This window comes from Cataglyphis hispanica, chromosome 1, assembly GCF_021464435.1.
Source record: "Cataglyphis hispanica isolate Lineage 1 chromosome 1, ULB_Chis1_1.0, whole genome shotgun sequence".
Lineage (NCBI taxonomy): Eukaryota > Metazoa > Arthropoda > Insecta > Hymenoptera > Formicidae > Cataglyphis > Cataglyphis hispanica.
This window is the reverse complement of record NC_065954.1, coordinates 4,360,103-4,376,098: the sequence shown is the minus strand read 5'-3', so window position 1 is coordinate 4,376,098 and position 15,996 is coordinate 4,360,103. Positions and strand designations below refer to the sequence as shown.

General features: G+C 31.5%; 3 protein-coding genes across 3 annotated transcripts in view; 1 reads left to right on the top strand and 2 right to left on the bottom strand.

Annotated features, from left to right (window-relative positions):
• The first annotated feature begins 341 nt into the window (after positions 1–341).
• Positions 342–15,996, top strand: part of LOC126852677 (transcription initiation factor TFIID subunit 1) — a 114,136-nt gene continuing 98,481 nt past the window's right edge. Inside the window, exons 1-2 of the mRNA XM_050597710.1 lie at positions 342–679; positions 2,616–3,177. Coding sequence (XP_050453667.1) covers positions 342–679; positions 2,616–3,177 — 900 coding nt within the window. The remainder of the gene's footprint in view (positions 680–2,615; positions 3,178–15,996) is intronic.
• Positions 6,454–8,858, bottom strand: LOC126853208 (chymotrypsin-2-like). Its single transcript, XM_050598787.1, has 7 exons — positions 8,746–8,858; positions 8,325–8,401; positions 8,083–8,177; positions 7,630–7,771; positions 7,405–7,518; positions 7,076–7,228; positions 6,454–6,887 (listed from the first exon to the last, which is right to left on the bottom strand). The coding sequence occupies exons 1-7, from the start codon at positions 8,792–8,794 to the stop codon at positions 6,744–6,746; spliced, it is 774 nt and encodes a 257-aa protein (XP_050454744.1). The 5' UTR covers positions 8,795–8,858; the 3' UTR covers positions 6,454–6,743.
• Positions 12,850–15,299, bottom strand: LOC126853204 (mite allergen Der p 3-like). The gene is made up of 7 exons (XM_050598773.1): positions 15,182–15,299; positions 14,616–14,689; positions 14,338–14,429; positions 14,083–14,224; positions 13,876–13,989; positions 13,591–13,743; positions 12,850–13,284 (listed from the first exon to the last, which is right to left on the bottom strand). Exons 1-7 carry the CDS (start codon positions 15,249–15,251, stop codon positions 13,141–13,143), a joined length of 789 nt encoding a protein of 262 aa, XP_050454730.1. The 5' UTR covers positions 15,252–15,299; the 3' UTR covers positions 12,850–13,140.

Below are 15,996 nucleotides of genomic sequence, written 5' to 3'. Positions count from 1 at the left end.
ACATCTCAATCCGCACGTATATCAAAGCATTATCTTGCGCGAGGTCTCGCCAAGAAGTCAGCTGTGACCTTTCACTCCGGGTAAATGCCCGGATTTGTCCGCTCGTGGAAGGAAGGGAGAACGAATGTCGGCTGTAGGGAGGCGGCAGCATGGACCGGCACGCATCTCGGCATTTCGGTCGGTCGCCCGAAGGGGGATTTCATCCCCTGGAGAGCGACAGGAAGCCGAGCGCGGCCGAAGCCGCGCGGAGAGGATCGAAGCGGTTTCCGCGCGCGCGCGCCGTCGCGGGTGACAGTGGTGCGGAGGGGGTGACCGATTGTCAGTCGCACGCCGGTCGTTGAATGGAGCGGGTGTGGAGACGCGTACAGGGTGCCGGGCGTCGCGGTGCCGCCGCGGCCCGTTGCGGCTGTCCCGTACAGCCGTGTCAGCTGCACGTGGACCAACGCGCGAAGCGCGGCGGTGGCGGCCGCAAATCCCGTGGCGGCGGACCTCAGACTATCGTCTGCGGCTGCCAGGTACAGCCGTGTCCGGTGCATCCGGTGCTCATCAGGATCCGCCGTACGCGACCGGCCGCCGCTTCCGCCACCGCGGCCGCGGCCGTCATCAGCTGCGACTGTCCGCCGGACTCGCAACCCTGTCCGCATGTACAGCGAGGATCGGCTGCGCGAAGAATCAGAAGGTAAATATAAACACACGTCACGCTGTAATAATATACGTAATAATAATGTGGCTGAAGGTAACATGTTTATTGTTGTTGTTGGGTTGTAGACTGAGATAGATATATGTGAGAGTACTGTTTTTCAAGTATTGCGGTCTCCCTTGCATAGAGTGAACAAGGTGAAATGTGCTTTATCCGATCGATAGCACTTGTTGACCATTAACTTTTCGGTAAAGAAATATAAAAAAACAATTGTTACGATATCATGGAATAAATTTTCTTGAAAGATTGTTATTGATAAACTCTTTCGAAATTTTGGACTCTTTCGTTCGATCGATAAGAGTTGGAATAACGAGCAACAGTTACGTCCATTCGGATATGCTGTCACATACAAGGTGTTACAAATTTGGTGTTATATCTTCTTCATTATATGCTTTACTTTACGCCGCTTTAATTCTATTAGTGGCGATCTTGTTTTATAATTGTTTAAGCATCGTTTGATTTGACGATGATATTGTAATTCGTGGTCGATTACATAATAAAGCTTGATCGCGTTTTAGAAAATTACGGTTAAAGGGGTGGAAGGCATGATGAAGAATATAAGCCAACGTTTTGTTGATACTAATCGTAGCAGATTTTAAATGAATGCGTGTAACTAGCATAATTAATTTTTGGATCTTTGCTTGATGCTCATTCCTAGGATAATTGAAGTGATTACATTATCTGGATTAACATGGGGAAATCTTCGTGAGGATGAAATGTCAAATGCGACGTTTAAAAACGTTTTTAAACGTTTGTTGACATAACAGGACAAATTTTAATATCTAGCAGATGAATTTAAGAATATTAAATTGTGCATGATCTTTTATTTTTGAAAGAGATGCTGAGATATTGATTTAAAGTACCACGTGTTACACGATGAATTTTATACACGATTGTAAATTTATTTTAATTTCTAGTTCACGCGATCACAAATATCGCTTATTAAATTACAAAAATAAATATTATTTTATGTTTTATATACTATTTATTTCGTCGTAATATATAATTATCACACAAAACAGAATATTTTGTATTGTGGATGCAATTTATATTTGAAATATCAGCCTGCGTAGATAAATAAATGAATAATTGAAATATGTGCGTTATATGCATAAATATTGATGAATCTCACAACATACATATACATAAATTAATAGGGAAATGTAGAATATGCAAGAAATTCAAGAAATTACAAATATAGCATTATTGAGGCAGAAAATTACTAAATTATTGAATCAATTTATAATGAAATCAATTTATCACTCGCGATGCAATTATCTATGTGCGGCTAAATTTAATCGCTATACAGTTGCTCGCAAACCATCTCGCGGTTCTTCTTTTCGGTCTGACCTGATTTTTCTTTCTATTTTTTCTTCTTGCAGCCCCCGAACTGAATTCTACCATTTTCCACAATATCATTGTGCGATAATACGCTAAATGAAGTTTCCAATAGTCGATAGGAACTCTCTCGGTTTAACTTGCGGCTATTAGATATTTCGGGCAAAATATGTCGCTATATGAAAATTGACGTTTCCAGTAATATCTAGACACTTGCATAATTGCTACAGATATACTTATAAATCTTAAGAAAAATCAATGATGTTTCAAAAATAGATATTTATGATTTTAAATAAGAGAAATCAATCTGGTTTCAAGGAATTATTTTGAATTTTTCGAATTAAAAAATAAACCGAACTTCTTTTTTTTTTACATAGTTGAAAAATTTATGTTTTCTTAAAAAATATAATATTAATGTCACCATTTAACATATTATGTTAAATTAAAACAAAAATTTGTATGAATTGTTTGGGACATATATGTTAAATTTAACACAAATTTTTCTGTGTACTAACATTTAACAAACTTGACACAAATTTGTCTTATTCATCTAACATGCACATGTTTCTCATTGCAGATCCGAATGCAACGATCGTTCCTGCCGGCATACATCCTGCGGCGCCGGCACTCGTCGCCGAGCGGTCGCGCAATCCTCATCCTCCCCCGTTTCCTCGCAGCTGAAGCTGCAACAAGCACAGCAGCAGCCGTGCGAATGCACCGACGAGAGATCAAACTGCTCCCACACAGGCGGCGGCGAGGCGCCATGCGAGTGCGAGTGTGGCGAGGAGGCGAAGCCGTGCCCGCACACGGCCAAAACGCGCAGCGTGCGTCGCACGTGCACGGACTGCAGCTGTACTCAGCCGTGCGGTCATAAACCGCAATCCGAGGGCCGTATCAAGCGGGTCAAGTGCCGCGTGAGACGCGCCGGCTGCGCGATGGCCCGCTGCACCGCCGAGCTCGCGATGCTGCATTTGCACTGGGAGCTCGCCGCCGAATGTGCGCCCTGTAGACCGCGCGCGCTCACGCGACGGCTCTGCAGGAGGCAGCAGAGCGACAACGAGCTCTACCGCAGCAACAGCTTCAAGTTCGAGCGTTTCGAGCGAACCAAAGACGAGTGTGTTACGCCGCTTCACAAGCAGGTAAGTTTGTCCGCTTTTCAGCTCGCTCCTAATTAAGTCCGCGCACCGCAATTTCAATCATCAAGTTATTTCGCTTTTTTTTTCTTTGAATACGAGATAGCACGAAGAGGGATGATATTTCGGAATATATATTCCGAGTTATTATACTTTCGTAAATATATATATATATATATATATATATATATATATATATATATATCTTATTGCAAGAGCATTTCAAAGTCAGTTAGTCTCTAGAGAATTGACGAAAAGTATTGTACTCTATTTCGTGTGCAAACGAATCCTTTAAAGTTTAATGATATTTTGGTAGTATGAGAAATCGTGTACGGAATAAAGATTTTTTTCACGATAGCGAATGATATTCTTCTATCATTGTCATTCAATAATAAAAAAGTAGCATAAATAACATTAATCAAACTTGCATCGCAAATTGCAGATTGTCATTTAAACATTGCTTATCGCGATATCAATTAATTAGAATGAAAAAAAAAAGTTCAATTTTGTGTTGATTGAGTAAAACTTCTACCATGTTGGTACTAATAACACAACATTTTTTTTTATTAATAAAGAAGGAGAAAGATTTTGCTGGCTTCGTGCCAAAGCTCGACTTTAATCGCGTATGCCATGCGTCGCACGTGCTATTCCATATTGGGTGAGATGTTCTCAAGAAATTTTCTTGAAAAGAATATTTAAATAGAAAAGATGTGGAATTATATGGCTTTTAATCATGACGAACGACGAACGGGACTCTTTTCCGGTATTCGTTTTTGTAGAACGAAACTTTAATGTCTATAGTCGAGTGAAAACGCGAAAAGAAAAATTTTTTAGTAATATATAAAAAGTATTGAAAAAAATTTGGAACAAGGCAAGCTAAAAATTTAGAATGCTTCCATATTCATGCCATGATCGTAACAATATTTTACATCGCTATCGTATGATGCAATTATCTTAAGCATTCCAAGCGGCTGAACTCAATGGGCGTGTATCGTATCGTAATTTCGTACATCTGAAGGTACGAAGTGGTCCAAGTTTCGAATTTATGATCTATAATTTTGGACTCATTTAAACCTATTTGCGCGGCCGTTTACTTGATTGTAGATTAGAAATGCGAGATATTATATTTCTCCAATTTATCAAATTATTTTCTACCTATTTCTCTTGAGTAGCTCTCAAAAGCCATGATATTTTGTAGTTAAAATGATTTGTAAAGTTCCAACAAAATTGAGTTGTCGCGACAACGGCCCTTGACTTATTCCAACGATCTCAAGGTCGACTTGCGGATCTAAAAAGGGAAATAAAAAGAAGATTGTAAAACGAATAAGAGATAGAAAAGTAAAGAAAGAGACGGAGAGAGAGAGAAAGAAAAGATGGAAGAAAGAGAAGATAGCGCGACGATGTCGAATTGATCGCGAATAGAGAAGGGCTTCGTCTCTTTGAAGCTTTTCGGTGGCTTCGTCGAGACTTTTCGTCGCGATATTTTTTGGAAGGACGTTCCTTAGCGGTGATATTCAATGTAATGCAGATATACTAAATGATTTAATTGAAATCATAATTGCAAACATCGAGTTAAATTATTTAGTTAAAATATTTTTGTATTGTGCAAAAATTAAACTTTTGATATATTCCAATAATACTACATTTCTTGAATTCTTTATGTTTTTAATTAAATTTGAAAGATTATTTTAATTAAATCTTTTAAATTTAATTAACGATATACAATCGCACATGTATCTCTTTAAATGATGATTTGTGCGCATTTAATTTTTAATATATTTTTTAATTTTTTTGTATGACTTTTTGTATGATTTTTTTAAACCTGACACTTATTGTTAGCACATGCTTATATTTAAATATTATATATCACAAAGTTATGCGCAAAGGCGCGATTGATTTCAACGTAATTACAAAACACTGATGGGATTATAAGAGAGAATAATGCTATCTGTTTGCGGTTTTATCCGTATTTGTTTATATAACGCCGTAATAAAAGAAGTAGTAGGTAGAAATTACCTCTCCATAATAACTAGCGAGTTTATAAAATTTTCTAACTATAGAAGTTTATGTATCGGTTCGGAAAATTTCTCTAGAGAATATAATCGATTCTTGATATAATATTATACATCTTATTATTTTTGGCAATCTGTAACTATATCTATCGTACGGTTGAATAATTATCCAGGAATAATTGTAAACACAATACACAGTGATCGAGTTAATCTGTTACATATTTGGGATGAGAAATTATCTAAATGACAAATTAATTCTGAAAATCTAACAGCGAGTGGAAATTTCATTGTGTGCTCTAATTTTACTCACCGAAATTATGAATTAATCGGGTTCTTGCCCAAATTATTTCCAGTTCCTGCAAAAATGATTTCCATTAGGTTTCTGCAAGTAGTTTTTTTTTTTTTTAATAAGATAAAACGAGAAAATTATCTCTGAGAGATGCGTAGTGAATTAATAATGATATTGTCTTCCGCTCGGAAATGAGCAACTACTAGGCTCTTTTACGCTCCAAGTAAAATCGTCGAAAAGGAGCAAAACAAATCCGGCGAGTGACGTAAGAGTCTATCACACGCCTCTTGTGGAAGACTGGTGAAAGCAGAAATGAAATTTCATTAGCAATGTAAATACGGGTGACGAAATAGAATTTACGAACAATTCGTATTTATAATTTTCTGTTATCAAGAAACAGCTATCCCGTTATAATTATTTTTTGTTTTATTTTTATTTGAAAATTTTTAATGTTTGTCATTGATTATATTTTCAAGAAAAAAAAATAAGTTTGGCTATATTTTTTATATCATTTTTATTTATCTTTTCTTTTGGCGTCATAACTCGGAAAATTTCTCTTTCCTTTACAATTATTTTTTTGCCTATAAATCCTGAAAATATAATCTGTTTCCTTAACAAATTGATATATTTATTATTTTTCCTGTAATATTAAAGTTACAGTAAAAGGAATAAGAATAAAATAGGAATAGGAATAAATTTATGATGTTATTAATGACGCGATTAACGAATATTTTTATTTAGCATTATATAACTGAAAAACGACATTATAATTATAACTGGTAATTACAGTTAAAATATCTGCATCGATCGTTTCCGTTTTTCCAAGTGCCACCGGAAATAAGAACAACACGTGAGCGTCGCACGGTCACGGTGTATTGATTTTCTCGAGAATTCTATCCAATTCTATCCTCTTGTACTAAATTCGATAGTATTATAGCGAAATCTCTCTGGATTTGATTTGTGATAAGCGATAAATAACACTTATAATGTGATAATTTATCTTTATTGATTTTTAGTACAAACTAAATATATATATTAACGATCTTCTTTGTACAATTTTAAACGATATATATACATATATATATACATATTTATTGTGTTGAAAATGTATACAAACTTTGAGGAAATTTATTTTGTACAACCTTACGTCACATTGTTATCATCTGTATATACATTAGAAATATCTTCTTTTTTCGATTTCAACAATTGATCGTTAAAAGATTCATAAAAAAAAAAAAACAGTCGACGAATCATAATTGAATAGATCTGATTTAGACCGCATTAGATTTAATCCAATCAATATAAGAGACAACACGTGTGTAAACAGTCGGGTAGGAAGTACTGGCGCAACCGTTCGCCCAGGATACCAATCCAACGAGTACTCCATCGACAGTCAATGGACCACCAGAGTCACCCTAGAAGAAGATATCATCTTAAATATAATATTAAATCGAATATTTTATCTTGTTAAATCTTGTGTTTTTTTATTATGACACATTAATTATATTTTAAGAGATTGTATAATATATTACTAATGTGATAATATTAAATGTATATAAATGTGTGGATAAAAAAAGATATTAAAATTTTAAAGAGAACTTACGTGGCAAGATCCTTTCTCCGTTTGCATATCGTACGCGCAAACTTGTGTGGCATAGACGTTATATCCCACGCTGTTGTATATATTGGCGCAGTAGTTTTGATCAGCAATGAAAATGTCGACTCGTTGTAATCGAGTAGTAGTTGGTCCGCCTTGCTGCAATTTTATCAGTAATATTTATAATTGCGCTTTCAGTGATAGTGTAGTTTGTTTTTTCGCTCCGCGTGTCGTAAATAATAAATATAAATATAATCTTAAGAATTAGGCGTTATTTTTATATAAAAGATACAGATCGTGCGCGAAAAAAATTGTTAGGAAAGTATAAAACTCACCCAAAGTCGGCCCCATCCTGATACAACAGCAATATCGTTGGCATTGACAACGTGGTCCTTTGGTGGCAGAGGAACGTATTGGAGAGTTTCAGATATTATAAAGGGATCTTTTACCTGAAAGATGGTTTTTACTTAAATATTACTGATTAGCAAAAGAATTTGAAAAGGATCGAATGATTTTTTTAATTCTCTATAAAAAGAAAATTTCTAATAAATCTTATTTACCTTTAATAAAGCCACATCATTAATCCAGGAATCAGCGGCATTATATCCCTCGTGCACGCGGATTTCTGTGACTGTATGCGTCTGTTGTGGTTTTTTTAAATCGATAGTGTTAGCAATAACCTTTATATTTGAAGCTGTTTGCCTATATATAACATGAAAATTTAATTGTATTAAAATTTTTTTTTTTAAATTGTATTAAAATTTAATTATATTAAAATTTAATTATATTAAAATATTTAATTATATTAAAATATATCTACCCAAAAAAATAATATAAGAAAAAATAAAAATTTTCTAATAAGTGTGTATTTCTTTTATTGGCGAAACAATATTTACGCAAACATAAGTAAAAGAAAAACATGAATTTTTATTATGTATTAGTGTCTTTCATATGACGTTTCTCAAACAATATTTATGGTTAATGTAGTGTGAAAGGATTTTTAATAAAATTACCCCACAACACAGTGAGCTGCTGTGATAACAAAATTTTTAGATAGGATTGAGCCGCCACAGAAGTGGAAGGAAGTACTCTTTTCTTGAAGAGAAACCTGTAAACATAATAGCACTCTAATATTTATGCATTTATTTATTTTTATGCGTGCTCTTAATCGTAATGAAAAATATTTTTATAAATGGCCAGCACAAATTTTAATAATTATGCCTTCATTTATATGTTATTTTAAAGCAATATGTACCTGATATGGAATTTCGCCTTCTTTGGCATCTACTCCATTAACGATTCTGGGATCAAAATATGGTTTCAAAATTCCAGCTAAAATAATAAATTATTGTTATTATATGAAGATAAAAAAATTTATTAAAAATCTATTTAAAAAACTTTAATAGGGAATAATTTTCAAATTTTTGCACATTAATAATTTTTTGACAAAATTATAAAGTACAGTTTTGCGATTCTTGCAGTTTGGAATTAATGATCGAATTTAAAATGTTAGCAAGTAAATTAATTCAATTGGTTAAATTACACGTCGCAATAAAGTGAGTTTCTTGGTTTAATATATCTAAGAGAGGAGTATATCAATTTGTATTTATTTAAACCGATGCTTGTCAATGTTAAACGAATAATTGTCGGTTTGCTCCTATAGAATCATCACTCACCTTGAGAGAATGCCAATAGGCCGAGGAGACACAAGATCGTTAACGCCATTGTTTGATCATCGACCGTAGACTGTATTGTAATATGTTGATACCGCCAATTTATATACCTGCTTCCAATCCACTTTCGTACAAGTAGTCCAATGATTGACGATTTTTTTTCTTGTGAAATCTAGATTAGATAACTCGATTACGAAGTAGTATATCGGAGACGTTCTACCGAGATTGATATGGATTGGCAGTTCATCTTTTGATAAAAACGTGATTGCGACACTGAGATTTTAGATTGCACAAATCGTCCCTTTATTTTAGTTAATTACCAATTTTGTTTTATATATATATGTTTTATATATATATATGTTTTATATATATTATTTACAGTTATACATTATTGTAAGAAGTATTCTTACATATTTTTAATTATAACAAGTCAAAAATTGTACAATAATAACTGGAGAATAGATGTAATTAATTTAGATTCATATCATTAACTCAGATTCCTTTCTCAAAAAAAATATATATATATATATATATATTTTTTTTTTGAGAAAGGAATCTGAGTTAATGATATGAATCTAAATTAATTACATCTATTCTCCAGTTATTATTGTACAATTTTTGACTTGTTATAATTAAAAATATGTAAGAATACTTCTTACAATAATGTATAACTGTAAATAATCATAAATAACTATCCAGATTAAATATGAGTTAGTATATTTGATTTAAGATAGATGTGTAGATATAATTTGTAGTAGATAATACATATTACAATATCTTTTTAATTATTCAATCTTTTATCATTCAATTATAATAATAATCTGTTCCGTTAACATCTGTCTCGTTGATTGACATATGAGACATTGGGTTTTTCCATATCTCTTAATCTTGCCTGATGAATCTTTAGTATGTTTCATTGAATGTGATAGAATATCGTAATTTTTCGATTGATATGATAATAGCATCATTTCATTTTTACATTTTCTATGATTTATCATTTAATGAAGTATATGATACTTTATAGCTATAGTAAACGATATTTTCTTATCTTTGCAGAAATAATCTATCGATTAGAGTTGTTCGTTAATTTATTTGCACACAATTTATATGTTAGACTAGAATATATATATTCATATAATATTTCAATGTTCGCTGACACATTCTCAACCTAACAGTATATTTTTTTAAATAGTGCTTTATCGCACGATATTAAATTAAATTTTATTAAATTAAATGTGAAATAACTTTTAATATAGATTTATTACCATTTCTGCTTCACATATATTACTTTGTCAAGAACTTTAATTACTTCCTATTAAAAGTTCTATACTCACGGCGCTAATTTCAATAGAAGATCTCGTGAGAGATAAAGAAATTTTGTCATTTCTTGACAGTTGACCATGTTTTATCAAGAAATCCTGACGGACCATCGAATGGGTAAAGGTGGGAGACGATCGATCGTTAGTTCAGGACGACTAGAGAGTATCAGTATTGCAGGATTTACCTGCGACCAACGACCCCGTGCTCTGACCACGTAATCGCTCGTACGGGTGATCAAAGATTCGCACACCGATCGAGATCACTGATGTTTTACGTGCAGAAACTTTCGATCGTGCTCGCGCGCCTAGCCTTTACCAAACTTTACGATAGCATGTTGGAGCTTTGGATAAATTTACAACTGATGGGGAGTGTTTAACTTTGGAACGAAATTCATGATGATAGTAGATATAATTCGTGTTTTCTATTTTCTCTGATAAAAAAAAATTATGTAATTAAAAAATTTAATGTTTAATATGTTTTTCAGCATTGCTTCTAATTAAATCGTAATGTGATATTTTTGTTTTTGCAAATTAAAAATATTATTATTTATTATTAATAATATTGTTTATTTTGTGAAATCTATATGTAATGTGTCTGTGTATTTATATACAGATGATAATCTATCTGTAATGATAAAGATATTGAATTATAATAATATGTTTACCAATTTGTTTATGCAATATATTATACGAATATAAGATCGTTTACCAACTGTGATAATGACAACTCCATTGCTTGATAAAAATATTTGATGCGATAAAAGAAGTCATTTTCGATAATCACTTGAACGAAGCATTCTTAAAATATTATGATACGAATCAAAACTACAAACTTTTCAATTACATAGCTTAGATAACAGGTATGGTTTAATTTTATTATAGGCTTATCTGATAAAAGCTTTAGCGCCATTCAATATTTACGGAAATCGTTTAATAATAGTGTCACGATAAATACCCTTATTTTATAGCAATTATAATAGTTACAAATGTAAGAAAAGGAGATAAATAGGATACATAGAAGAAATTAAATTATTACAGAGTATTTTTTATTACAGACTATATAAATCTTTGCAATTTCGCAAATAATGCTCGCAGGGACACATTGCGAAAGCAATATTGTTCATGTAGAGAGATTTATTTTCTTACGTCGACAAAGTTTGTTTTTGCATGCATTATTCAAGTGTAAATGGAATAAAAGGATCAAAGGTTGTCCGAGAACAACGAGATCTTTCTTGCTAGCGCATTCCAGAAAAATCCGCGTTTTTTCTCTTCCACATATAAAATCGCCAAGATTTTCAAACAAAAGGCAGCCGCTTAAAGAGCGAAAAGATTAAAAGAAGTACAAAGTACATATTTTTCGAGCAATTATTTATGCGACAAAAAACGTGTATAATTTTTGTCATAGATACTACGCCATTATCATTAAGTTGCAATAAATTACCGTATTTTTTATGTACATTAAAGTATATTTTTGCTAATATAATCTGCTCACGAATAAAATATGGTTTTGAGTAGATATATGTGTGTATGTGTGTTTTCATATTTTTAATAATAACTATTTATTTTAATCTATTTAATTTTATTATATTTTTTATTTGTATATCTTAATTATTTACTTTTAAATATAGTCTATTGTGAATTGATTTAATTCAGGTCATAATGATTACATCGTAACCACAGCGCAACACAGATAAGCTTATCAACTATCAGAACGTCGCAAACCACGAATGATAAATTCACTACGCATTATTCCGCGATTTTTTTAACAATTGCGCGATTTGTTGGGGTACATTGAACTTTGACAATATCCTCGCTTTCGAGCGACCGTCAGAAACGGTTCAACGAACACGTACAGTACCGCTTTTCTTCTTTCCTGCTCTCGTCGAAAAATAGTTGTGGCAGCTACGTTATCACAACGCTACGCGCATGACCTGTCACGATAAAAGAACATCGATTGCCGAGTTTGTGCAAAGTTTCTGATTTATTTTTGTACGTCGTTAATTAATGCTCGACATCGCGCATTCGTGAGTTTGTTTGTATGACTCCGATACGACGCGTGCTCATTTTCTTTCTACGTTTTGCTCTATTCTCAAGGGACGGTGTCTCGAAGCAATCTTATCTTTTATTAGAATTGAAAAATTTATGTCACACAGTTAGTGATGCATTTAGTAATAATTAAAGCGATAGCAATAATTAAAGCGATAGTTTTTACGCAAGTAAGTAAGCGAATTGTGCTTCTGTTTGATATCATGTTTTTAGTGCGAGAATAAAGCATGATTTTAATTTGATAAAATTAATAAATTTTAAAAATTACTGAAGATAAATCCAATATTCAGCCAAAATGTCTAATCAATGCATTTATACTTACGAAGAATAACATAATTTTGACACTTCTCATCTAGCGCAGTGACTCCCTTTTTATTATTTACCTTTTTTTATTTTTTTTTATTATTTTTATTATTTACCTTTTTTATTATTTTTTTTATTTTTAAATATTAATGGAGATAATATTTACTCTATAATTTTTATTTTCTTGGCTGTCTGATTAAATTTGATGAAAATAATAGATAAAGATTTCTTGTTAAGTTATAAGATAATTCCGATTTCTATTTATTGCTATTCTAATTTTTTTTTTTCTCACAATCAGATAATTCTTTGCATTGAAGCACTTATTCATAAAAACTAATTAATTAGATATTTTAATTATAATATATCAAGTATTATATTTTTTATCTATATATACATAATTTATACAGAAATTAAATTTTTACAATCTAAAGGTAGATCAAACACATTCAGTTACACATATTTATAATTTACACATTCAGCTTATTTTAGTCTTTTATAATCTCAGATGTTTTTTTGCTAATTCTGGGAGTTTATATTTATTATTTATTATTTATAAGTATTATTTATTATTTATAAATAGTTAATTATTTGTGAAATTATATATAAAATGAACATACCTTAATAAATAAAAAAATTTAGACACGTAATAAAACGAAAAAATAAATATAACCTAATGTGTTTAATATCTTCACAATGGGTGATCATATGCCTGTATGAATATCAATTGTCTTTATACAGCATTTTTCTCGATCCAATCGATGTACGAAGGTATGCGGGTGTACACAGTCGGATAGTCAGTAAGAGAACAAGCTTTCGCCCATGATACAAGCCCAACAAGTTTTCCATTAACAATCAAAGGACCGCCCGAGTCACCCTGCAAAGAAGATTAAAGTGGTTTTTTTATCTTCTTTTTTAACGATTTACGCATGCATAAAATATTTGAAGTTTAACGCTTGTAAAGTGATACAATCCTTTCGCACAACTGTTGCTCTTTTTTTTTTAATCCTTTGTCTATGTATATGTTTATTTTGTAAAAAGTATTACAATTAATTATTTTCCGTAACTGTTTAACTTATCATTTTTTAATTATAATTTAATAATTTTCTTTTTATGTATTTTTTACTAAGGATTAATTATTTTAAAAACAAATAATAACTCAAATGTTTTTTACATAACTTACTTTGCAAGAACCTCTGCTGATGTTTGGATTATTGGCACAGATTTGAGTGTCATAAATATTGTACTGAATATTGGTATACATATTCTTGCAATACTCCTGATCGGCTATGTAAATGATAGCCTTTTGTAAGATTTTGGAATTGGGTCCGTCTTGCTGTAATATATGTACAAGCGCGAAATTAACTAACGAATTAAATACGGTGCTAGAATTACGCTGCTGCATTAATTTTGGTAAATCTAAAAACTGCAATAAGAGCCATGCAGAGAGAATCGATGCTGCACTTACCGATATTCTTCCGAATCCGGAAACTCTTGCCGCAGTACCTGGCTGGACCGCTTCGTCTTGTTTGGGAAGATTTACGAATCCAATATTACGCGATGGTTTAAACGGAGAGTACACCTAGAAAGCAAGGTGCGTCAACGATGAGAAATGATGATATCAAAATTCCAAGTTGGAATTTACAGTTGGTGTAATATTTACGAGATAATTTACCTTGATCAATGCAATGTCGTTAAGCCACGAATTATTAGGATCATATTCTTTATGGGAAATAATCTCTTTAATTGCACGCTTTACGCCCGAGCGATTCAAATTTACGATACCGACGACGATTATAATATCTGCAGGTATCCTACTGTAAAAGCAGCAATATTAATTAAAATTAAAGATTATTAAAAATAATTTTAAATACACAAGTTATCATATCTTGATATGTGATATTTTAAAATTTATGTCAAAATCAATTACTTGTCCACGCAGTGAGCGGCAGTAATAACGTAATATTCATTAAGGATAGATCCTCCACAAAAATGGAAAGAAGTTTGTGTCTGTAGAGAGACCTAGAAATAAATTTAAGTAATTAATTTTATTTTATGTGTATATAGAATTTTCTATTTTCGTGCAGTAATCAAACAATATAGTAGAACGTCAGAGCAGTTTATCGGTATTTGAAGTGCTGAAACTAAATCTGCAATATAAGAAAGAAATTTTATATAGGAAGATAATGTTATTTCACTACAACTCACCTGATACGATATTTCTCCCAGCGCTACATCTTCTCCATTTACGATTCGTGATTCATATTGCTGTACTACGGCAGCTGTTGATGCAATATTAAACTTATTTGAGCTAAGGCTTTTACTATTTTAGTATTTATTTGGTTTTTTTATGCATTTTAATATAATTGAAAATATATGACTAATATAGCGCTTACTTAAATTTAATTAAAAATCTATAACTATTTATGATAACATTTATTATCATTTATTGTCTTTTATTTTATATATCAATTAATTTCATCCAATTTTATGGAAATATATATTTTTGATTTTTATTAATTATATTTCAGAGAAATTACTTTAATTTATGTTGATTTATATTAATTTTATTAACAATATACATCAAAATTTTCTACTTGCTTAAAAAAAGTATCAAATTTGTGTGTGTAAAATAAATATTTTATCGAAAATTACATTTATGTATTTATATATATATATATATATATATATATATATATATATATTTTATTTTCTTATAGTGTTCATAATTTATCATATAGATATCATGTGTGATTTTATCATTATATACTTACATTGGGAGATGGACGTTATGCTAAGAAGACTTAAAACTACGAACAACATCTTAAATGACAATAGCCACATTTGATTGAATTTAGACAAATATATATATTTATCGGATAACAGTTGGCACGCACGCTAACGATGCATTGATCAACAAGCAATTATATATGAACATTGCAGATTAGATAAATAATTTAATCACCGATGGATTTCGATTATTTCTGTCGGCTTTTTGCTTATCAGTATTCGCAATTTAGAGATGGGCATATTATCAAATATAAAAAGAGCTCTTTGACATAGTATCTTTAGTTGTGGGCAATGAATAAACACACATGCATTCTGTTCTCGGAAAGAATTAAAAGTTGAAAAATGAAATTATTATAAATTACAATTTGAGATTCTATCTTTATTATATAAATTCTGAACAGCTTGTGATTGATTGATTGATATTTATATCTCTTGCAAAGATTCTTTTAAATTTAGCATAAACTTTATAATAGCTAATTATCATGATTGTCTTATCAGATTGCATAACAGAGATACAATAAATACATTTCAACTACATTTATTTTATGCATTCAATGGAAGCAAAAAATAACTTCGATTGCGAGAAATGAAAATAAGGAGAAAGGAAATATATATATTTCTTATATAACTTTATATATAAGTAGAACTTTTATATAATCTTCAATGGCAAAACGATAAGAGAACGTTTATTCATCGGAATCATGCGTAAAGAAAAATATTGTAATTTCGATATAGATATAACGCGGCGGGATTATCTCATTTTTTACAGATTAATTTTACATGCAGCTAAAAGCATTTT

Bases quoted from the DNA above. Each gene is read 5' to 3' on its own strand.
- LOC126853204 (XM_050598773.1), bottom strand. From the start codon at position 15,251: ATGTGGCTATTGTCATTTAAGATGTTGTTCGTAGTTTTAAGTCTTCTT. The intron at 14,690-15,181 runs GTAAGTATATAA...TTGCATCAACAG, and splicing joins CATAACGTCCATCTCCCAAT to CTGCCGTAGTACAGCAATAT. The intron at 13,990-14,082 runs GTAAATTATCTC...CTTGCTTTCTAG, and splicing joins ACGACATTGCATTGATCAAG to GTGTACTCTCCGTTTAAACC.
- LOC126853208 (XM_050598787.1), bottom strand. From the start codon at position 8,794: ATGGCGTTAACGATCTTGTGTCTCCTCGGCCTATTGGCATTCTCTCAA. The intron at 7,772-8,082 runs GTAATTTTATTA...TGTTATATATAG, and splicing joins GCAGCTCACTGTGTTGTGGG to GCAAACAGCTTCAAATATAA. The intron at 7,519-7,629 runs GTAAATAAGATT...ACCATCTTTCAG, and splicing joins ATGATGTGGCTTTATTAAAG to GTAAAAGATCCCTTTATAAT.